At 39.8% G+C, this 23107-nt stretch overlaps 2 protein-coding genes across 3 annotated transcripts; one reads left to right on the plus strand and one right to left on the minus strand.

Moving 5' to 3' along the window:
- Positions 1 to 4517: 4517 nt before the first annotated feature.
- Positions 4518 to 8300, plus strand: LOC121718337. The gene is made up of 6 exons (XM_042103356.1): positions 4518 to 4665; positions 6729 to 7189; positions 7277 to 7491; positions 7711 to 7870; positions 7970 to 8057; positions 8219 to 8300. The coding sequence occupies exons 2-6, from the start codon at positions 6937 to 6939 to the stop codon at positions 8235 to 8237; spliced, it is 735 nt and encodes a 244-aa protein (XP_041959290.1). The 5' UTR covers positions 4518 to 4665; positions 6729 to 6936; the 3' UTR covers positions 8238 to 8300.
- Positions 8301 to 11083: 2783 nt separating this feature from the next.
- On the minus strand, positions 11084 to 21870 carry LOC121718301 (cytochrome P450 3A27-like). 2 transcript variants are annotated; one of them, XM_042103277.1, is made up of 14 exons: positions 20905 to 21870; positions 20696 to 20736; positions 20482 to 20575; positions 19884 to 19936; positions 19332 to 19431; positions 18225 to 18338; positions 17855 to 17943; positions 17103 to 17251; positions 15291 to 15418; positions 14596 to 14680; positions 14205 to 14365; positions 13023 to 13249; positions 12200 to 12362; positions 11084 to 11553 (listed from the first exon to the last, which is right to left on the minus strand). In XM_042103277.1, exons 1-14 carry the CDS (start codon positions 20908 to 20910, stop codon positions 11449 to 11451), a joined length of 1515 nt encoding a protein of 504 aa, XP_041959211.1. In that variant the 5' UTR covers positions 20911 to 21870; the 3' UTR covers positions 11084 to 11448. The 2 variants fall into 2 exon arrangements, with proteins under 2 accessions (XP_041959211.1, XP_041959210.1); XM_042103276.1 differs by having other exon boundaries at positions 20696 to 21866.
- Between the last annotated feature and the right edge of the window lie 1237 nt (positions 21871 to 23107).

Consider the following 23107-nt stretch of genomic DNA (forward strand, 5'->3'; position numbering starts at 1 on the left):
ATGTGACGGGCCTGACCGTCAGTCGTTTTAATGCCATTTCTCTGCCTGTGGACATGTTAGAATCAAAACTGTTCGCGTGTGGGAATTTCAGCATCATCTTCAAATGATCTCACAGTCTTTGAGTCGTAACTTTAAAAGTGTTCTCCAAATTTCTTTATGGAGTGTTTTATGTAGCCTAAATGTGATGGGGCATAACAAAAACTTGGGGACAGTTGTAAATTCCCATTTATGTCTAATTTATGTGTATTTTTATGTTTTTAATATATATATATGATAACAACTGGAATATGCATTTGTATTATGTTAAAAAAAAAAAAAACAGCAGTCTTTATCACAACAAAACTGCACCTCAGATTTGTCTGGGGACCGCTCATTGATCAGGATTCGTAATTTTTAGTGTTTTTAATAAAGAAAAACAAAAATGATGTATCCTTTTACAAAGCAACTCCTAAAAACCAATCATCTAGTTAGTTTATGACATTTTTGGATTATACTTGGACATATAGTGTATGTCCAGGCTGCCTTCTGACCACTGGGCTGCCCTGTAGACCTCTCCTAGGCCCTGGGCAGCATGCAGACACAAACCCTCACCACTCTCTCCACCCCAAGCGTAACACTGACTCCAACATATGTCCATATTAAACGCGAATGCTACCGTTATATCATTAACACTAATTGTTTGCTCCTTTAGTCCCTCCCAATGGATTATGAAACATATTTTCCAAGACCTAGAGGATAAGCCTCTCGGTTAGCCTACATTTAAAGTTGCAAACTTCGAAAATCTGTGGGGAAACTAAACACTCCGACCAGCGTGAAACTATACTAGTATTCTGCCATTAACCAGTGCTGCTTTGGCAGGTGAAGCAGAGAGCCAAGAAAAGATGGAGGAGAGGAGAAAGAGAAAAGTTGCTAATATGCTGCTATGGAGAGCTGGGAGGTAGAGGGAGAGAGAGAGAGAGAGAAAGAGAGAGAGAGAGAGAGAGAGAGAGAGAGAGAGAGAGAGAGAGAGAGAGAGAGGGGAGCAGCCGCAGCAGATGCCCATGTAGCCCCATTTTATTTAACCTCACTTGGTTTCCGTATTTTCCTTATTAACCTATAGTGATATTTTTCTGGGGTGGTGAAAATAACAGATAAGGCTAAGGTACCCATCCTCAACCCCATGAATACTCGTTAATCAAGAATCGTGATTAACATTTTGTCCAAAATAATCGTGATTGTGATTTTTGCCATAATCAAGCAGGCCTAACATATGTCCAGGCTGCCTTCTGACCACAGGGCTGCCCTGTATATATCTCATATGCCCTGGGCAGCATGCAGACACCCATCCTCACCACTCTCTCCACCCCAAGTGTAACACTTAGGCCTTCTCCAGAATAATTATGTCCAGGCTGCTTTCTGTCCACAGGGCTCCTTGAAAATTCTGTTTTCTCCTATTTGAGGGGACAGTAGAGAACTTTGGTTATGCCAGCTGTAATCGGGCTATGGAATTACTGACATAACCTTTTTGATGATATTCTAATTATAGGTGCTGGTCATATAATTATCATCATTTATAATTATCAAAAGTTGATTATGTCAGTAATTCCATTCAGAAAGTGAAACTTGTATAATATATTCATTCATTACACACAGACTGATATGTTTATTTCTTTTAATTTTGATGATTATAACGGACAACTAATGAAAATACCCCATGAATTTCCCCTGGGTATCTATCTATCTAAATCCCAAATTCAGTATCTCAGAAACTATTACTATTATATATTACTTAAGACCAATACAAATATTTTTTTTAAATGTTGGCCAACTGAAAAATATGAAAAGTATGAACATGTACAGCACTCAATATTTAGTTGGGGCTCCTTTTGCCTGAATTACTGCAGCAATGCGGCGTGGCATGGAGTCGATCAGTCTGTGGCACTGCTCAGGTGTTATGAGAGCCCAGGTTGCTCTGATAGTGGCCTTCAGCTCTTCTGTATTTTTGGGTCTGGCGTATCACATCTTCATCTTCACAATACCCCATAGATTTTCTATAGGGTTAAGGCAGAGACTTTCTAATGAGGAGACACAGCACTCAAAAAATCCTCCATAGAAATGCATGGGGTTAGTTTGTAACGCAGTTGTCTACACACACCCCTTGCACGGCAAAACGTCGACACATGAATACATTGAGCCAATCATGTGTTGTGTTGTGAATACATTGAGCCAATCATGTGGTGTGTTGTGAAAACATCGTGCCAATCATGTGTTGTGATCTCCCCGCTGGAGCAAGATTGGTGTTGACTTGCGCACGCGCAATTCTGCCGAAATAGATGCCCGATAAGTGCCCAAAAAGCAATATGGCCGCCGAGTGGAGGGACTTACCTACAAGCAGAGACTTTCTAATGTGGAGACACAGCACTCAATAGTCCATAGAACGTGCAGTTCGACCCAAAGACTGTGCTCGATGAGTGCCCATAAAACGTTCCTTGTTTGTTTACGCAAACCTGGCCAATAAAGCTGATTCTGATTTTGATGATAAGTACATTTATCTCTTAATCATGCACTGCACTGAGGGCCTAATCCATGGAGCTCCATCAAGTGAGCTCCATGCCCTTCATATCAGGATTGCTGCATTCATTTACACTGTACCAAAGTCCTTTTAGGCAAGTCCCTCCACTCGGCGGCCATATACCAACGTTTTATGGGCACTCATCGGGCACAGTCTTTGGGTCGAACTGCACGTGCGCAAGGCTTCACGACACCAATCTTGCTCCAGCGGCGAGATCACAACACATGATTGGCACGATGTTTTCACAACACACCATATGATTGGCTCAATGTATTCACATCACACCACATGATTGGCTCAATATATTCACATGTCGATGTTTTGCAGAGGAACGGGTGGGATAGACAACGGCCATATTGGCGTGACAAACTAGCCCTATGCATTTCTATGGACTATTTTTTGAGTGCTGTGTCTCCACATTAGAAAGTCTCTGACTGTACTCAGCGGGAAAAAAGTATGCACATCACTTAACCGCTGAAATGAGAAATGTCATGTGCATATATAGTGTTCATGTTTTATGTACAATGTTCAATTTTGTGAAATAAAAAAGTGTTACTGTGAATAACCAGCAAATAAACCGCTCACTATTCACCTTCATTCCCTACAATCTAAAAACACTAGGGACTAATTTTGTAGATGATAATGAGTAAACTTTGGTTGGGTATTAAAATGACGCTAATCAGAATAGTTTTGAGTAAGACTGGAACATGTGGGCAGCCGTGGCCCACTGGTTAGCACTCTGGACTTGTAACCGGAGGGTTGCCGGTTCGAGCCCCGACCAGTGGGCCGCGGCTGAAGTGCCCTTGAGCAAGGCACCTAACCCCTCACTGCTCCCCGAGCGCCACCGTTGAAGCAGGCAGCTCACTGCGCCGGGATTAGTGTGTGCTTCACCTCACTGTGTGCTGTTTGTGTTTCACTAATTCATCGATTGGGTTAAATTCAGAGACCAAAATTCCCTCACGGGATCAAAAAAGTATATATAGCCTACTTATACTTATACATGCATTTGCAACGACTCCTCAAAAGATGCTGGCGACCGGCAGAATAGTCAGTGCTTATCATTCCTTTAGTCGCCACTATCTTTAATCAACAATTTCAGTTCTTTACAGAGCCCAGCTTGAAAAATTCCCAAGAAAGGTCCTATCTGTCTGAGCCCGAAGCCAGTAAAAGATGTTTACATCAGGATAAGCATACAAGCACAAGATAGGCACATAATGTAAACATGGGATAGAAGGGGGGTTAGTGAAGAGTGAAAATGGTTTTACTTATCATTTGCTTTTTCAGAGCGCCATCAATTGGCCACAATTATTATTGAAATGCACTTTTGGTGAATAGACCTCTGATAGTTGCATCCCCATAGACCCAATAAACCCAGAAATGTTGAGTACCCTAAAGTTGTATTGCAGAAATGTAATTTATAGGCCTAGTGGATGGAATTCAACTTGGTTGCTAAAAGTTGCACTTTGGGCATTTTGCATAGCATATAAGATAAGGCGAGACACAGGTGAATAGGGTAAAACTGTTAAATGATTTTAGTATAATTTTAACACTATTTCATAACAATTTAACCAAAATTCATAGTGAATTCTCATTACCGAAATGTGTCCTGCTATCACTGTTAGAAGACATTCAGAACATGTTTCCTTTACTCTACCGTTGGCATTTTGCACTGACTCATTAGGGGGATTCGACTTGATGTAGCCGCCTGCAGCCGTCTACAGCTGCAGCCGTCTGACAGCATAATGTGATTAGGCTATTTCTGAGATTCTGATGCATAACTCCGGGTTGAAAACGTATCAGAATCTCAGAAATAATCACATTATGCACAAAGACGGCTGCAGGCGGCTTCATCAAGTCGAATCCCCCTACTATTTGCATGCAAAGCAGGTTCTGATTAGGTGGCAATGACGTCAATGGAAATGCGTCTCTATGCAGAATTGTAATGTTCAGACATTCCAATGCCATGTGTGTTAAATGTGATAGATTAGTGGTGTGAAACAGCACGGACGTTTCTTATTGGCTGGAAGAAATGGATACATACTAGACAGGTAGTCGGATTGCATTTGGATTATTTGTTTGCGTCTTGTCTACACGATCTACAAACTAGTGAAAAAGTAAGTGAAATACGTTACAGTTACATTATGTTGTTGTTGTAATTCAAGGGTTTGGAGTTTAACCTTAAGTCCTGTCTTTCGTAGGGAACTCTTTTGTTATATTCTGATTTTGATCAAGTTGACTATCGAATATGTTAAATGGACTGCATGATGTGCGCTTTTCAACTAGGCGAGTGTATTTTGGATTTTGCCATTCATGTAGGCCTACCATGCTAGCGTTGTATTGGTCTTCTGTTCGCTATGAGTCTGTATTGCTGCTGTGCACGACGTGTAGGCCTGTGCTTTGCCGCATTATGTTGTGTTATCTTTTCTGTAACAACACGAGAAAGTTGGCTCTTTTCATTCTAGGCTACATAGGGCCGCCCAGATAGCAAACATACACTGGGACGGAACTGGGCCACACCTACCACAACGTCCGGCACGGATCTGCATAATGGACCTGATCCGGCGTCCAAACGCACATCGGTCCAAAATTGGTCTGGATACGTTTGACGGATCTGGTACCAATAAGGGCTAAGACTGGCCCAGTTCCGGTAGTCTGTGTTACTGAAGTGTTCCAGATCTGTTTATCATATGCAATACGGGTCCGCTTATTGTGTGTGGTACGGACCCGTTTATCAGACATCAGCCGGCTTTATTTGACATGTGAAATGTGATTGGTAATTAGGGCTAATTATCCTGAAAAATCTGTTTGCTACACATTTGCTAACAGGTTCGTTATAGGTTCACCCAGGCTAAAGTTCGTAACGTTTTCCCAACAGCTCAACTGATAAACATAAGCTAGGCTACAAACACAAGGGGGGTAAAAAAAACTTTACACATAAGTGTCTTATTATTTTTTTTATTCAACAACCTGGCTGTAGAAGTGCAATCCCAGACAAAGTTTAAGTCGTGTTAATTCCACTGTTCCCATCGATATTCAAGCTGTCTTCCTCAGTCATCTCCATGGTCAATCTGAAACAACACAAAATAAACATTAGCCATTTATTCCTTTTTGCAAATAGGCTAAGTCACAATTACACTCGTTTTTTAACATCAGTGATCCTGTTAGCGTTATCACTGTTTTTTCCAAAATAGTTATTGTGATGGCTGTTTTGCTTAGCTAGTTGATGTTGCTGGAAAATAATAGTAAAGTTATCAATCGCTCGGTTGCTTGTTGTTTTCTCTGAATAAACCAACAGAGATAAAAAGCAGATACTACCTTGAAAAGTTGGGGTGATCTTGTCCAACCCCAGGCTGCTGGCAAATTTTGTCAAAAGATTGATAGTGAGCAAACCAAAGATCCTTGATTAGCATTGCTTGGACTTGCATGCGTGGCAAGAATATGGGGTTGTTTCATAGCACTGTTAGATCTGACACAAACAACAATTGACTACGTTTACCACTGCTAGGTAATAATAAAAATAATGAAACGAACATATGATCAATATTGAGCAACTATATCTTCTTTTCCAGCCTTACTGTAGACATGAAGTGGCCATGGGAACATAGTGCACCCCCATGGTTTCTAAATTTGTGCCATTCCAAAATACCTTTTTTTTTCTTTAGCAGCCAGTTGACAATTAAGTAGGGAAAGGACAGTCAATTTAGCAGAATCAGCACCTTAATTAATATCATTACCACCTGGGTCTGCTGTGAAAAAATGGTCCTTCGGCTCATATCCATGTCACAGGTTTGGGCCGAATCAGTGTTTTGTATTTTAAACGCATCTCCTGACTTCCAGTTGAGTTGCGGAAATTGGACCTGGGACAAATCTGTAAACCGGTGATAAAACAGCATTGCTAGCAGAGCTGAAACCTGTATCAGGAGTAGACCTGGCCCACAGTCAAATACCGTATGTCTGCTACAGACGGATCTAAAGGCTTTTATGGGGATCCGGCCCAAAGGAAATTGCTATCTGGGCGAATATGTGTAGGCCAGACAGCTGCCATACTGGCGTTACAAACTAACCCCATGCATTTCTATGGGTACTGTGTCTCCCCATTAGAAAGTCTCTGGGCTACAAGGCAAAACTCCTGAGAAGTCCTGTCACATAAAATGTTTACACTGACTACATGTTTTAGGTTTCATTTCAACAGGAACTCGTAGGTTGCATTCAATTTGTAAACAATGAGTTCAAGGGCAGAGCGGCAGGCCTACACAAAGCGATGGAAGAGGGCCTGACGAGAGCTGACACGACTGGAAAAGGCTGAGCAAAAAGTGGCGTGTCTTTGCCAACATCCAGAACCACAGCTACAACTGGCAGAGGAGAGTGAAGAGGAGCCAGAGCTCATGCCAATGTCGGCATGTTCTGTCAGCAGCTCTAAGGAGGACCGCGGCAGTGTTGCTTCTGCAATGCAGTGTCTTCCAGACCTGGACATTTGGGACACGCCTCCGTCAAACCTGTGGACGAGGCCAGTGGCTCCTGCAGTGAGGAACACAACTTGCATGGTTTACACCAAAGATTCTAGAACAGAGCTCTGTTCTAGAATCTTTGGTTTACACACAGAGGGAGTTGGCTCAACCATGGAGACAGATATAAGAAGTAAGAAGACTCTCTTCATATGTTCACATATGCAAAATATATAACGTATAACGACTAAAACTTACACCATCAAACATTTCTCCATAGCCACACAGGCATCTATTTACCGCATGGTGCAGCGGATGGGCGCTTTTGAGGAGAGGATGGAGGGGAAGATGAACGAGCTGCTTATGCTCTTGAGGGGCTCCCAGTCACCTCTCACTGCTCCAGAGGATCCTCTGTTGCTGTCGCCCTGCTCATCAGTCACTGAGCTGCAGGAGTTCGACAGGAGTCTTGGTGAACAGGAGAGGAGGAACAAAATGGTAAATAAGTGGCCATAGTCCTGCCCTACCCTGCCCTAAAATGAACACTATGTAATTGCATAAATTCAAATATCATTATAACTGAACTGACTTAGTTTGACCTAGTTTTAGATTGTACAAGCTCTCCACATTGTTAAGTGTGTGTGTGTATATATATATATATATATATATATATTTCTTGTTCTACGTGTATAATATTTATTTCTATATGTTTTACAGCAACATTTCCTGACAACACTGGGAGGTTCGAACCCAGGAGCTGCCACTCGTCGTATGCTACGGCGAGTACCTACCAATGATGTTCTGTCCCAGTATAGTCTGCGGGGCAGAAAGTCGAAAAAGTCCTTCCAGCACCTGACGCTCTGCAGGGTTATAACAGGCAGGTGTTATTTTATTGTCCACATCAGTATTATGCATAGCTTGGCTGATAATAGGTTTTAATTTGACTTATAACTTCGCTTCATTTTGACTACTCTAGCGGCCTCCCAGAAGAATTTCCCAGGACTGACTGCAGTCAATTCTGAGGACTTGATTGGGCAAACACTCAAGTTTGCCCCACACAGACGGTAAATTGAAATTCTTCTATTTGTCTGTGTTGGTGAATGTGAAAACTATCAATCAATTTTTGTGATTAGATAAAACACCGTTTGTAAGGCGATTTGTTTTGCTTTTATCAATGTGTTCATTCTTAGTATGACATATCAAACTTTTGTTTCTTACTTTTTAGACCAACTGAGAAGGACTGAGGACAATGGAGCTCAATATTTTTCTAAAAAATATATTTTGTATTACTTTTTATTACTTGTGTGTATATATATATTTTGTTAGACCTTTTTTTGTTTTTCGTTAATTATATATATTTTATTAAACTTTTAAATCCCATCAAGTTTGCCTGTTCATTCATTCCTGTTAATATGAGGGCTCATGCACAGACACAGTTTAAAGTAATAATAGAATTTGTACCATGATGTAACATTGTTATAAAAGGTTAGGGGAATATAAAACAGGAACGGTCCCTAAAGGTTGCAACGTTAAGGGAAGGTTACCTTAAAGGTTGCAACATTCTGGAAAAGTTCAATGTAACCAAAAACTAACATTCCCAGAACGTTAAGTAAACTTTCCATGGGAACCATGGGACGACCAAAACCTTAAAGGAATATTCCACCATTTGGGGAATTACAGTCATTTTCCACCTCCCCTTGAGTTAAACAACTGATTTTTACCTTTCTCCAGTTCATCCAGCCGTTTGGCGATACCACTTTTAGCTCCAGCCTAGCATAGATCATTGAATCGGATTAGACCATTAGCATCTCGCCTGCTAGCATCACGTTTAAAAGTGACTAAGATTTCCGGTAATTTTCCTGTTTAAAGCTTGTCTCAAGTTAGAAAGTGTAATAAGACCAACGGAAAATGAAACATAGCGATTTTCTAGGCTGATTTGACATGGAACTATACTCTCATTCAGGCGTAATAATCCAGTCACTAACCAATTTGTGTGCTGTAGCTCAACCTTGTTGCTGGAAGTTAGCCTACAGGAACTATTTTCAGGTGCTGCATGATGTCATTGTGCTGCTGTGCCCATGGTGTTCCTTGATTATTACGCTGGAGCTCCAGCATGAGCTGCCCTGAGGACTTTTATGTAGCGTTTAATGACCGCTTAGTGTTTTCATTTTGACTGCTTTGTGAGATGATCTGAAGACAGTGTTAAGTTTTGAGCACAGGTAGTCAACAACTGTTTTGAGGCGATTGGTCCGTTTTGCAGAGGTTGTCAGAGCTTTTGTGAATGTAGTTTGGGGTTTGTGTTTACAATTTTGAGAGAAGGATTTAAAAAAAATGTGTTTTGGCCATTGTGAAACTGTAAACAATGATATCCGTAGTGGCCATGACTATTGTATATACGTCTCTTTAGGCACATAGTTTGAAACTTGTTTTCGTGGTTCATGCCTGTCACTCACGTCACGTCACGCCACAGCTAGATTGGGAAGTGTTTGGAGCCCTTACATAATATCTGGGTTCATTGAATTTGATATGGAATTTTAGAACCATAGAAAACATTCTACATTGTTGTGGAACAAGATCTTTTGTAGACTGTTTAAAACTCCCCTGCTGAAGGAATGGCTCATCTTACCCCTATTAGTCCAGTCATTTTATGAAAAAAGGTTGAACAAATTGCAACAGAAGAAAAATTAACTGATTTTGTATCCTCAATATGTCCTGAGTAAGGAAAAAAAAAGCCCCGAAGAATCCCAATAGGGGAAAGTTTAGAAAAAGACCTAAATATACCCTATTCATGCGCCTATACAGTATTTTTCTCATGCAAATAGGGGAAAAAATTAACCTTCACATATCACCATGAAAATTACTGAGTTGATTACTTACATCAAGACAAACAAAAAATGTATTACGTTTTTTGAAATTGTTTGTTAACATGGGCAAACAGGGCATAATGTAATTACGTATACCTAATTTGTATAAATACCACAACAGAGCTAATAGTCCAGGCAAAGTTGAAGACGGACATGATAATGTCCAAATTCGACAGAAGGGTGCAGATGGGATAACTGCCTCCAAAAAAAGTGACTCTATTGTTGTGACATCTGGCAAAAAGGTACATGCTATACTAATAAATATAGTTTAAGATTAATAATTAACAATGCATGCCTATGCATGGGTCATGGTTTTACCAAAGTCATAGAACAGTCAAAACATATTCTAAAAGCATATGCACTGTACATGAAATATAGCATCAATCAACTTATGTCCCATCTTCCTCCATACCATGCATAACACACTCCTCTAATCTCTATAGGCGAATCAAGTGAACAGCTGATACATTTTGGCCTGCACTATTAAGGGAAACAAATTAAACACCCTAAACTATATATTTTCTGAAAGCATATACCCTCTAGAGGAGATATAACACAATTTAAGACATTTCCCATCTTCCTCCATGCCATGCACAATACATTGCCCTCTATTCTGTAAAGGCAAATCTAGTGTAAAGTGGATACATTTTGGCCTATACTGTCCAGGGAATCAAATTAAACACCATAAACTATATATTTTCTATAAGCATAAACCCTCTAGATGAGATATAATACCAGTTAAGACATGTATTATCTTCCTCCATGCCTTGGACAATTTGTTTGTCAAATGTTGCAATTAGTTTTGGGTCACTATATACATTAGCTATACATAATTACATTATGCCCTGTTTGCCCATGTTAACAAACAATTAAAAAAAAACTCAGTAATTTTCATGATGATATGTGAAGGTTAATTTCTTTCCCCTATTTGCGTGAGAAAAATACTGTATAGGCGCATGAATAGGGTATATTTAGGTCTTTTTCTAAACGTTCCCCTATTGGGATTCTTCGGGGCTTTTGTTCCCTTACTCGGGTAGTTTTCTTCTGTTGCAATTTGTTCAACGTTGACCCCTATTTTGGCTTACAATGACTGGACTATATGCCTAATCGAAGCCATGACGTAGCGTTGTCAAGGCAGCAATTTCACTGGATCTAAACAAATCAATCTAATCATAGTATTCACCATAGAGGTGGCTTTCTTAATCTATTTAAATAATTTTACAACGTTTCCAAGACATTTGTATATTTTATTTACACAGTAGGAATCACAACATATACAACTACAACATATATTCATACCAACACGATCAAATTTGTGACTACAGAGTTTTATTTTAGCATGGGTTTCCTCCGTAAAAGAGACCAGCATGTAACATCATAGCATGCGGTTAAAATCCTTAAATTCACAGACGTGTAATGGCTTTATTTTTGAGGCAAAGAACGCCACTATTAACAGCCGCCAATCTGTGATAAGATGTGAAATTCACAGGAATTTTGTTTCTCCCACCTGACATAATAAAGTAACATCAACAGTCAATACAGTGTGTTATTGACAACTCTAAATGGTAAGCGAGAGCATATGGATGGACGGTCACCCTCTGGGATTCAGCTGTGCAACAGGCGACCGGGCAGCCAGCTGCAGCTTGATGGGCCTTTTGGGAGCCATAAATCCCACAGTTTCCAACTCCAGCGGAATCTGAAGGAGGATTGGAGAAAGCATGCGATCAGTACAGTGGCAAGCAGCGACTGTTTTTGTACCTCACTCTGCAAAAATATTTAACCTGCACCTGCCAAGCTTCCCATATGGGCAGAGAGGGTTTGAATCAAAGATCTTTGATATGGACCTGCACCAGGAACGCTGGGATTGGGAGGCAGGCAGGTGTGCTAGCAAGGAGGTTAAACCCCATAGGCTCTGGTGTCTGTTGCTAGCATGTCTCTTGGAATGGAGGTTTTACATAGATCTACATATTGTACAACCACTGTAACAGCTGGCTATTGTTGACAGATGACTGGATAACTTTAACAGATTTAAGGAGTCCTCAATCTAGGTAAAAAGTTGATAATTATCAGATTTTCTGAATTTGGAAAGAAGTGTATTGGATTTTAATCTAGGGCTCATGACCCTTGGGTTTTCCATTAGTTTGACAACTGAATAAACAAACTGATGTCATCCAGCTACTCACAATTGCATCGTCAACTCTGTCTCAACAATCTATATTTTAACTGTTTCTCTTCAAATTTAATGCAACCCTGGTCTCATTGGAATGTTAGCACCAATCCAGGTGAGAATAAACTTCAGGTCCACTTGTCTTCAGGGGGATAGAGACGGGTGTTTCTCTCACCTCTGTCTCGGCACAGGTGCTGATGGTGAACCTCTGCAGCAGCTCCACGATGGCCAGCTTCATGCTGACGAGAGCAAAGCGCATCCCCAAGCAGTTTCTGGGGCCGAGTCCAAATGGCATGTAAGAGTACGGGTCAATGCTCTCCTTGTTCTCCTTACTGAACCTGCATGAGGGAGAAAGACAGGAAAAGGATAGACTGGTTTAATTAACACTTTATTGTGAATAGTCCTCAGAAAGTAAAAAGATTGATTCAAATTAAATTAGATAAGTAAAATGATTCAAATTCAAAATTAGATAAGTAACTGAATTAATTGTCTTTTATATGGAAGGGGTACCAAAAGAGGCACAGCGTAAGTATAAGAGAGAAAGAGAAGTTAATATAATTAATTTGGCTTATATGATTCCCAGAAATCACATAAGCGTTACTTAATCAAATTAAAGGGACCCTATGCAGTTTTGGTAATTTGGCCAAGATGTCTGAGAAACTCGATCACTACCTTGTTCCAGCCGGTGCCTGGCGTGTATGTGTGTAGTGCAGTAAAGCAATTTGTAACATCGCGAGACTATCTGACTCTTAGGCCGGCGGCTCGCCGGACCAAAGTTGCAAGCAGGGGCACTGCTAGATAATTTGGGCCCTGACAGACAATAATTCTCGGCCCAATTCTGGGGGAAGCGATACAGCCACCATTCAACCTGGAAAAAGTCATATAACCATGACTCTGAAGCTGTTAAATTATGGTAAATTAAGCTAAAACTAACTGCATAGTTCCCCTTTAATTTCTCTCTCTCCCTCTCTCTCTCCCTCTCCGTCTCTCTCATGTACCTCTCTGGTTTGAATCTCTCAGGGTCAGTCCAGAGTTCCGGGTCTCTTTGAAGGACAAAGTTGGGCACCATGACAGCAGTTCCCTTGGGGATGATGACACCACCGACGTCCACGGTCTTCTTGCAGATTCTATCGATTCGAGCAGCAGGTGGATACAGACGCAGCGTCTCGTTTATCACACAGTCCAGATACTCCATCTGCATCAGGGCTTCATACTGGACTTCAGCCTGGACAGAGACAAGGATAGTTTTCACAACTCAACTCAAACAAATATGGCACTCCAGGGCATGGTGATGGGGCTGGCCAAAGCATTACAACAAGGCACTTTCGAAGGATAAAACAAGAACTACGTTTGGCAGATTAAAAAATGTAGCAAAGGCTATACTGGCCTTGCTGCAAATTTACATCTGAAATCAGCTTACAACAAAAACAGCAGTTTTCCTGTTCTTCTATGGTTCCTTGTTGGCAGAATGAGTTGCCTAGTTTTCTGCATTCTTGTGACAGTTTTAGGATTTCCAAGAAGTGTTTAAAAACTAATTTGTTCACCTTACACTTAATTGATTAATTCTCTTACAGAGTCATGGTTCATTGTACACATGGAAACAAATGCAAAGTAACGTCCATGACTATTAAAAAAGTTTCCACTGCACAATCCATAAAATAATTAGGTAACACTACTTGACAGTATCGACATAAGAGTGACATGACACTGTCATGAACACATGGCACTGTCATGACACATGAACCCTAATCCTAACCCTAATTTATGACAAAAATCGAATGTCAGTTAATAACAGAAGCTTTGTCATAAATGTTTATGACTTGTTTATGACACGTTCATGACAGTGTCATTTCACTCTTATGTCGATACTGTCAAGTAAAGTGTAACCAATAATTATTTTATTACACTACATTGGTAAATGGACTGCATTCATATAGCGCTTTTTTCGACTTCTCCGAGCACCCGAAGCACTTTACAACGTCATGCCTCACATTCATCCATTCACACACCGATGGCCGAGGCTGCCATGCATGGCGCCCACCTGCTCATCGGGAGCACTGGGCTCAAGGACACTTCGACAGGGTCAGGAGTTGCGCTCGAACCGGCAACCTTCCAGTTGTTGGACGACTCCTCTACCTCCTGAGCCATTGCCTCTAGTGAGAGAAAATGTTCACACTGACCGTGTCTGGGAAGACTTCATCAATCTCATCATGGAGCTGCTTCAGGGCGTCTGGGTTTGTGGCCAAATTGTAGAACAGAAAGTCCAGGGTTGTACTGCTGGTTTCATAGCCAGCAAGGATGAAGAGCATCGACTGAGACAAAATTTCATGATCATTCAGTCCTGCATGAAGGATATAAATAGAGGATAGTGTATAAAGGTACTGTGCATTTTTGTTTTCAATATACCTGCCATACTAATTGTCTTTTCATACATGTTGGGTTTTTCAAGAGATGTTGACAGTTACATAGCGGACCTGTACTTGTAACAAATCGTGACTTGGATGACATCACCTCTGACAGCTGTCCTGTCCTTAACTCAAACATGAAATTTAAACACAGAGGTTATGTTACCTTTGTAACTTTCACCTCCTATACCATTGTCATCTTTCTTTGGAGTCTGAGAGTCTATCATCAGTTGTAAGAAGTCCACTCGTTTCTGAAACCAACAAAACATAGGTTATTCTTTTTCATCCATTCATTCATTCATTCAATCTTTATTTATTCTCGGAGGTTCTTTGAGGGTAGTCCTCATTTTCAGTGAAGCCGAGATTACACAGTAACAATGGAATAACAAAGAGATATAGTATAATAAATTGTGGAAAATAAAACAAAATAAAACAAATAATAAGATAACCTCCATAACATTATAAAGGAGGTACGGAAAATAAAAATTCAGAAAATATTAATAATAAAATAATAAAATAACATTTACATAAAACAGGTACAATTTGACATAGGAAGGTTTGTGATTACAGATCTGAATTGATTATAGGTAGTAGAGAATTAATTTTTATGTTATCCTATAAGGCAATACTGGCCTTAATGCCGATTGACATCTGTAATGAGCTGTGAGATCAGCAACAAAAGTTACATATTGCACAGTTAGGTAAAGTTAACATTCTAAACATGAAATCAGATAGAGAACTACTGAATAGGCTTCATGGTCAAATATTTTTTTAACCACTGAGGTCTGGTTATGTAAGAGTGACTAATGGAAATGAGCTTCAGTCATTAGTGTCACCCTATCAGGACTTAATCTCACCAACCGTGTCAGAGTTGCCCTGCTTCTCAGATCTGATGTTTTTCATGACGGCAAAAAAGAAGTCTGTCACAGATGGGGGGACAAAAGTGAAGCCCATTTTCTCCAGAATGGGTGCCATAAAGGGAAAGAAACCTGAAAATAAATGTAGTTATATACAGTGCCTATAAAAAGTATTCACCACCCTTTCCCCTTTTATTGTTTTAATAAATGGAATCTTTGTCAATTTAATTTGCCTTTTTTTTTACAATAATTTACAAAAATCTCCTCTTTAATGTCGAAGTGACAGCAAATTTCTACAAAGCAATGTTAATTAATTTAACATACATAATGCAAAATAAGTGATTGCATAAATATTCACTCACCTTAAAGTGACTGGCCTAAATCAACAGCGGTCCAGCTAATTGATGCTAATAATCTCACTATTAGTGAAATGAAGATTGCCTGAGTGCAGTGAATGTGTAGTAATATAAAGACACTTGCATCTGGAAGGTCCAGTCACTGGTCAATCAGTATTCCAAGCTATAATTCCACCATGAAGACAAACGAACACTCCAAACAATTAAAAAAAGTTATTGAAAAGCATGAGGAGTTGGATAAAAAAAAAAAAAAATTCAAGTGACTGAACTTCCCCATGGAGTTCAGTGAAATCCATCATTAAGGATTGTAAGGAATATGGCAAATGTGCAGATCGGCTTAGAGCAGGCCGTCACCACAAACTGTTATAACTGTTAAGAATAATGCTGAGGGAGGCCAGCAAGGCACCTATGACAACTCTGAAGAACTTAAAAGCTTCAGCAGCTGAGATGTGAGAAACTATGCATACAACAACTTTTGCCCGAGTTCTTCACGAGTGCTCTATGGCTGAGTGGCAAAGCTCTTATTAAATCTCAATTAAAATTCACCCAAAGGCATGTGGGAGATTCCAAGGTCAAATTTGCATAAAGAAGAAGGTTCGTTGGTCTGATGAGACCAAAAGTGAGCTTTTTGGCCATCAGACTAGATGCTATTTTTGGGCGGACACTGCACATCACCAAATCCCTAATTTAAGGCATGGTGGTGGTAGCATCATGCTGTGAGGATACTTCTCAACAGCAGGCCCTGGAAGGCTTGTAAAGGTAAAAGGCTGAAAAGGGCTGATCACACCTGACCCCTTTCCAACCTGACAGAGCTTAAGCAGTTTTGCAAAGAAAAATGGAGTAAAATTGCAGTATCAAGATGTGCAAGCCTGAGACCTATCCGCGCAGGCTCCATGCTTCAACTGCGGCCAGAGGTGCATTTACTAAATGCTGACTTGAAGGGGGTGAATATTTATGCAAGTGCTTATTTTGCATTATATTTTTCAATTAATAAATATTACTTAGTTTAAATCTGATTTCACTTTGACATTAACAAGGGGATTTTTGTAAATTATTGTAAAAAAGGGCAAATTAAATTGATCAAGATTCCATTTATAAAAGCAGCAAAAGTGGAAATATTCAAGGGGGGGTGAATATTTTTTAGGCACTGTATGAAAATAAATAATTGCATTTGATCAGAGCGGCAGGACAAATATGAAGACCAGTAAATGTACACAGAAACTGCAAAGTGTTTTGATGTGGAAACTAGCATTTCAAAGTCATTTCTATGGACTCACATATTTGTTTTATTATTATTATTATTATTATTATTGGAAACTACACTCTTTTTCACACACTTTTTTTCATATGCTCATCCCTTGTGTACTCATACTTCTTTTTTGCATTCCAAAGTCATGGCACTGCATTTGTGAGTCTGGACATTACCTGCAATCAGGAAGTGTGGAGAGTCTGGACATTACCTGCAATCAGGAAGTGCGGGCTCAGGAAGTCGATCTTGACCATTTTCTTGATGTAGAAGACAAAGGGGTCTTTAGGGTTACTGAGGGAGTCGATGTCCACACTGAAAGCTGCGCTGGTGACCACGTCCATGCTGTAAGCGCCAAAGTACCTGGATGTACAGTGAAAACGTACAGAATTACTGAAGTCATCTCAACCCAGCCCAGCCCCACCTGTCACTCACTCTGTCTCAGATGGCGTTCTTCCATCAGCACACCTCAATGCAGAGCCCTGCGTGCACTCCGGCTTACTTGTGAGTAAATTGCAACAGAATAGTTCGTCTCAAATCGAACACGAACTCCATGCACTTAACGGAAATGACGATCCCAGCCCACCAGTGCTCATCCCAGCCCACCAGTCATCCCAAGTGCTCATCCCAGCCCATCCCATCCCACCAGTCATCCCATCCCATCCCATCATGGTATTATATAGATCTGACAAGATTATGCAGTGGTGGTGGTATTTCTTGAATTTCCCCTGGGGATCAATAAAGTATCTATCTATCTATCTATCTATCTATCTATCTATCTATATCCTTAGATATGAAATGGACCCCTCAAAATACATATTGGTATATTTTTCTGCTACAAGCTAAACAGTATTTCATAAATAATGAGGGCTTCCAACAGAATCTTCGCCTGATAATAATCTGGAAGATTTTATTTTGTATTCTAGGACTCTGTTTTCCACCCTGATAGTTCACAGAAGCGCTCACTCTTTAGTGTCTGATGGTCTACCCAGGTCTGCATCCTTCTTCATGCTGTTCACCAGGGTGTGTGAGTGTTTTTTCATGATCCCAAACATCTGATGCAGGATGACATAGAGAATTAGAGATATAGAGAAGACATGTCGCATCTTGTGATAACGTTTGTACAGTATAAAGATTCATTGTATATAACCATCAAACCATGTAATTTGACCAGACTTGAGAGAAAATGTCATAGTAATGAACACATGTATGGATGTTATAAAATATAACATTTCTGTCACTGCAATGTCTACACATTCCATTATTTTTTAGAGAAGGGAGGGAGAGCGAGCGAGAGAGAGAGAGAGAGAGAGAGAGAGAGGAGAGAGATACACACCTCTTTCAGACGGCCACTGGTGAAAGATGGAGACAGTACACTACGGATCCTTCTCCAGTCTTCATCTTTAGCAGTAAACACGGAATCGTGCAGCTCCCCGTCAAGGCCGAAAGTCTGTAATTCAAAGCCCGGTTAAATGCACATGCAGTGGCACCTTGATTAATCCATCAGATTGCACAATCATCTAAATCAGGGGTAGGTTATGAATTCTCTCTAAAATTATCAAATATTTCTAATCATTTTATAGTCGTTAAGCTTCAAGCTGTCCCAACACCTTAAGTTAGTGAAAATATTATACTGCACAATGCAACATGCAGAGTATGGCAAATGTTCCATATGCCTGAGGCTAAGATACAGATGTTTAAACAAATTTATTTTAAATGGTTCCAATATATTTGCGGCCCCAGACAGATTTATTTTTTATTTCTGGTAAAAAAAAATGTCTCTTTTAGGAGAAAAGGTCGCCAACCCCTGATCTCAATCTTCAACACTAGGATTAACGTCAATAATTGAGCTGTACATATCACTGAAGATTGATCTTCCTAGCAAGTCTGAATATTGGGCGAGATACTACTTCTTTTTACTTCCTTAGATACTAGGCCTACTTTATTTTAAATATCAAACACCACCTGGCACTATCTGAAAAGCTATAGAAACTAAGGATAGCACAACAGCGTCTTCTGGCATTTGGCATTATAACTGCAAAAAAAAAAAACTGATCTTACTTTTTTGGAAAAGGAAACAGGTGCCCTCCTTAAGGGGGGGGGGGGGGGGGGGGAGTAGGCTCTCATTTCTATGTTTATTTTTTATTTTTATTTATTTATTTTTCTTTTGGGGATGGGGGGTATAATTTGTATGATGTCCGTCTCTGTTTTTTGTTGATTAGATTACTCTTAAAGAAACATATGACATGTTTCCAAACTAACATATTTGAAATGAATACCTATTTCTAAACCTTGCCTACTTAGATACTAGACTACCACTTATTTTAAGTATGAAATACCACCTGGTACTGATAGAGCATGTGATACATTGATCATAGTTCTTTGTGTCGTCACACACTTGACAAACCGGCAAAATTGTCAATATACACAAAGACAAGTGTACCCGTCTGTTGGTGAAATACGAGTAGCACTCCTTGACCAGGACAGTTTTGATCAAATCTGTGTCCATGATGCAAAGAATAGGCTGCCGACCCTCAAAAATTCTAGAGAGGAGATAAGAAAATAGCACAGCCCAAAAGCTATAAAAGAAATTTTCTTTAATTTCAGTAAATTGTTAATGGTATAAATCTGATTACATCAGGGGTCGTCAACTGATTGTGGTCTATTTCAATCCTTAACGTCACCTTGGCTTTTCTCAAATGTATGGGCCTACTGTATATTTCAATGAATTTGATTATTCATAAAAAACAATAATGGAAATCTATCTAAAGAAAAAGAAAAAAAAAACAGTGCACATATTATCAGTGAATATATGGTCAGGGAACAACTGTATTGCCTTCTTCAACCACTAGATGGTAGCAGACGACAGGTGGCAAGAAACCCCTGGATTACAAAAAGTAGCTCTGACCAGGCTTTGTTGCCCAGTTTTTCATTAGAGGTTTTTTTTTAAGACTATTCAGTCGGTTAAGGTAATTTTGAATAATAGCTTTCTTACCCCCACATCCTTCCGTACGCCCGGAAACACTCTAAGTCAAAATAGTGGAAACCCTAAAGGAAAAAAAAAAACACCAATGAAGAAATGTGTGGGTGTATTTACATGCACAAACAAAGTGGACGCTGGTGGCCTACATGTTGCCCTTTTTGGCCAGCTTGGCCCTCGGTTTGTTTGTTTGCTTGTTTCCCGTTGTTGATTGGCAGGTGCACCAGGAAGCAGAGCTTAGTCATGGCTAATGAGTTGTACCAGTGTGCAGTGTCTTGTACATTATAAAGGCTGCTCTCTCTTTTTCAAGAAGGACCATTATTTCTTAGGCTTTTGGATTCACACAACAAAGCACAACACAACACAACACAACAACCACTCGCTGACAGCATTCCTGCATTACTGATAATTGACTGTGACCAACAGCAACCTTATACTCTCTTTTGTGTTTCAGTTGATTAGTTTACATTTTAACCATAACCTCCCTCTTTCGCTGCATACTTGGCAGAAGGTTCCAACATCACACATACAGTGCCATGACTATAAAATCTAAACTGGACATAGGGTGTGGTAATAAATGTAGAGGAATGAAGAGGTTAAAACACAAACTGACCTTTCTGTAGTTGAGCATATTTCCAAAAAATAGCACAGGTTTTGGACCAGGGATTCCCAATTTCTTGAAAACTCCATAAGGCCAGTATCCATACCTATATAAATGGCATTGTATCACTTCTTGCTAGAGCTATTTCTCAATAAATAATAATAAAAAAACCATTAGTATTTAACATGTCATTGCTCAGCGGTTAGATAAAGTTAGTTCAACTTACACCAAGAACAGTCCCAGGAACAGCAGGAGTAGCGTCCATGTCTGCGTTGATAAAAAGGACAGGTAGCTCAACATGGTAAGTGCTTCGACAGCAAGCTCTCCAAGATCATAGCACTTCTTGCTTGCTAACTGTTACAATTTAATAGTACTTTAAAACTCAGTGCCCCCCCCCCCAGATCAATCATTTATAAATGGCATGATAACTTTTACCTCCATTATCTACAGACAGCTAGTGTGGTTACTCATACGCACACTCTCTCGCGCACGTGCGCGCACACACACACACACACACACACACACGTGTCTAGGGACATTTGTAAATAATAGCTGGCCTGGCCCCTTCTCACTGATAAAAATCCATATTCAGTCAAACGGAAAACAAAGTAGTTTGGACCAGGCCATGCACTGCACTGGCCAATCAACAACAAAGGGCACTCCTGCTCCAACACCACCTCCAGAGAGGGTTGGGTCATTTTGATTGATCCTGGTGAAAGGTGATTGATGTTTGAGCTCAATGTTCAACGACCGTACCTTTAAACCATTCAGTCATAGACCTCACCTTTTAACCAAAGACAGTAACAACAGACAAGCAGAAATAAGTGAACATACATAAAATCTGCTGGGGGGAAGTATATATATAGAGATTGTTAGAATACATTTCTGACAAGAAATCACTCTCATAGAAACAGATACACTGAGAACAGAGCCATACAAATCACAGGTTAGTAAGTAAGAAGTTAAGTTTATATTCAAATACAGCTCATACTGCTACAAGTGTAACAACAACACGTGTCTTGTTGATGCCAAGATGTCTACTGAGGTGAGCCTGGTGTAGGGCAAGAGGACAGGTTGCCAGGCTACTGATAACTGGTGAGCTTGAGTTCTCTAAACAGTGTCTGCCAAGATAAGTGCATTTACAACTCCAGCTTCTTAGAACCATCATGTTCAGTACTAAGTCTTGCATGGCAACATATGTTACATGCACATCTCATAATGCACTTTAGCATGCAATGTAGGCCATCAACCACACAGTGTTCTTTTGAAAAAGGTGTGTCATTTATGTAAGTGTTTATGCAAGTAGGCCTAAGCCCAGATAGCAAAAGGCTGGCGGACCACTGTCGGTCCATTGGGGGCATAGCTGGTGGTCTCATCGGTCAAATTGCCCAATATTTTGCCACTATTGGTCTGAAATCTTTTTTTTCTCTTTTTCTCATTTGTTCAGTTATACTCCATATATAATTTTATTATTTTTTCATAATATTCAGTTGTAGGCAGGGGATACAGTTGATGGGAGTCATAGTTGATTGCAACTGACCGTTGGAATGGATGAAGTTAACTAAAGGCTCTCTTATACAGGTATGTTTTCGGGTCTTTTTAAAAAATATAGTTGTCACCTATCAACTATGACTGTTTCCTCTGCCCACAATTGTTTCAAAACACTTCACTACAATATTTCCCAATACAATAATTTAACCATTTTAACTCAACTATTTAATTACACTGTGGGTGTCCCGCAGGCGGGAAAAATTGCAGTGACCCCCACCTCCACCCAACATTCTAAATCAATTGTATGCACCATATTGCTATGTAGCATAGTAATATACACCATTTAAAAGCTTGAACTCTTGGGAATCCATATATGACAACATTTTTCATGTACAATCTGTATAGTGCTTTACATTGTCAGGTTAATCTTACTATGTCTCAATTAAATTTGATCAAAAATGCAGAAATTGAACATTCATGTTGTTTTATCCAATATTAGTTGTGCAGACGTATAGTCCATCTTATACACACCCATTGAACCAACAAAGAAAATACAAAAATAGAGACTTTTGTGTAATCATTCCATATTTTGTGTAGTCATTCTATATCAGAACCCCTGATGTACATTCCAAATAATCTACAAGAAACCTCAAAGTGTTACTTTTCATTTGAGACCAGGACTATGCATCTACACCAAGAGGTTGCCACACAGTAAGCATTTTATTGTCAGTATGCATTTTGGGTAGCCAAAAGTCCTATGGGGAGTTTCCATAGGGCATTTTACAAAACGCACGAGCATATCTTGGCAATAATGGTCTAAAGTTCTCATATTTCATTCTATATGATCTACTTTGAGATACTGATTCACAAGACCTGGTAGTGGCCCTTAGTTGTGTTTCCAAGACAAAATAAATGACCAAGAGGGCAGAATGTGGTCATTTCCAGAGATGTACAAAACCGCCTAAAAAGAAACTATCATTCTACACTTTGCAACTCTCTGACAATTCATCACACAGTCAATCTATTGGTAACAAAATAATCTACTAAGCCTCTGCTTTCAAAAGAGGTCAAGCACTTGAATATAAGTCAAAGTATGTAAAACCGGGCCATTGTTAGTAGGCAGTGTGCAATTTTGAGCAAAAACTCA

This window comes from Alosa sapidissima, chromosome 9 (genome assembly GCF_018492685.1).
Source record: "Alosa sapidissima isolate fAloSap1 chromosome 9, fAloSap1.pri, whole genome shotgun sequence".
NCBI lineage: Eukaryota > Metazoa > Chordata > Actinopteri > Clupeiformes > Clupeidae > Alosa > Alosa sapidissima.

Excerpts from the sequence above, each read along its gene's own strand:
- LOC121718337 (XM_042103356.1), top strand. The coding sequence starts at position 6,937 with ATGCCAATGTCGGCATGTTCTGTCAGCAGCTCTAAGGAGGACCGCGGC. Across the intron at positions 7,190-7,276 it reads CATGGAGACAGATATAAGAA|CCACACAGGCATCTATTTAC; the intron begins GTAAGAAGACTC and ends ATTTCTCCATAG. Across the intron at positions 7,492-7,710 it reads AGGAGAGGAGGAACAAAATG|CAACATTTCCTGACAACACT; the intron begins GTAAATAAGTGG and ends TATGTTTTACAG.
- LOC121718301 (XM_042103276.1), bottom strand. The coding sequence starts at position 20,769 with ATGTTGAGCTACCTGTCCTTTTTATCAACGCAGACATGGACGCTACTC. Across the intron at positions 14,681-15,290 it reads AGCAGGGCAACTCTGACACG|AAACGAGTGGACTTCTTACA; the intron begins GTTGGTGAGATT and ends TGTTGGTTTCAG. Across the intron at positions 13,250-14,204 it reads ATGAAGTCTTCCCAGACACG|GCTGAAGTCCAGTATGAAGC; the intron begins GTCAGTGTGAAC and ends GTCTCTGTCCAG.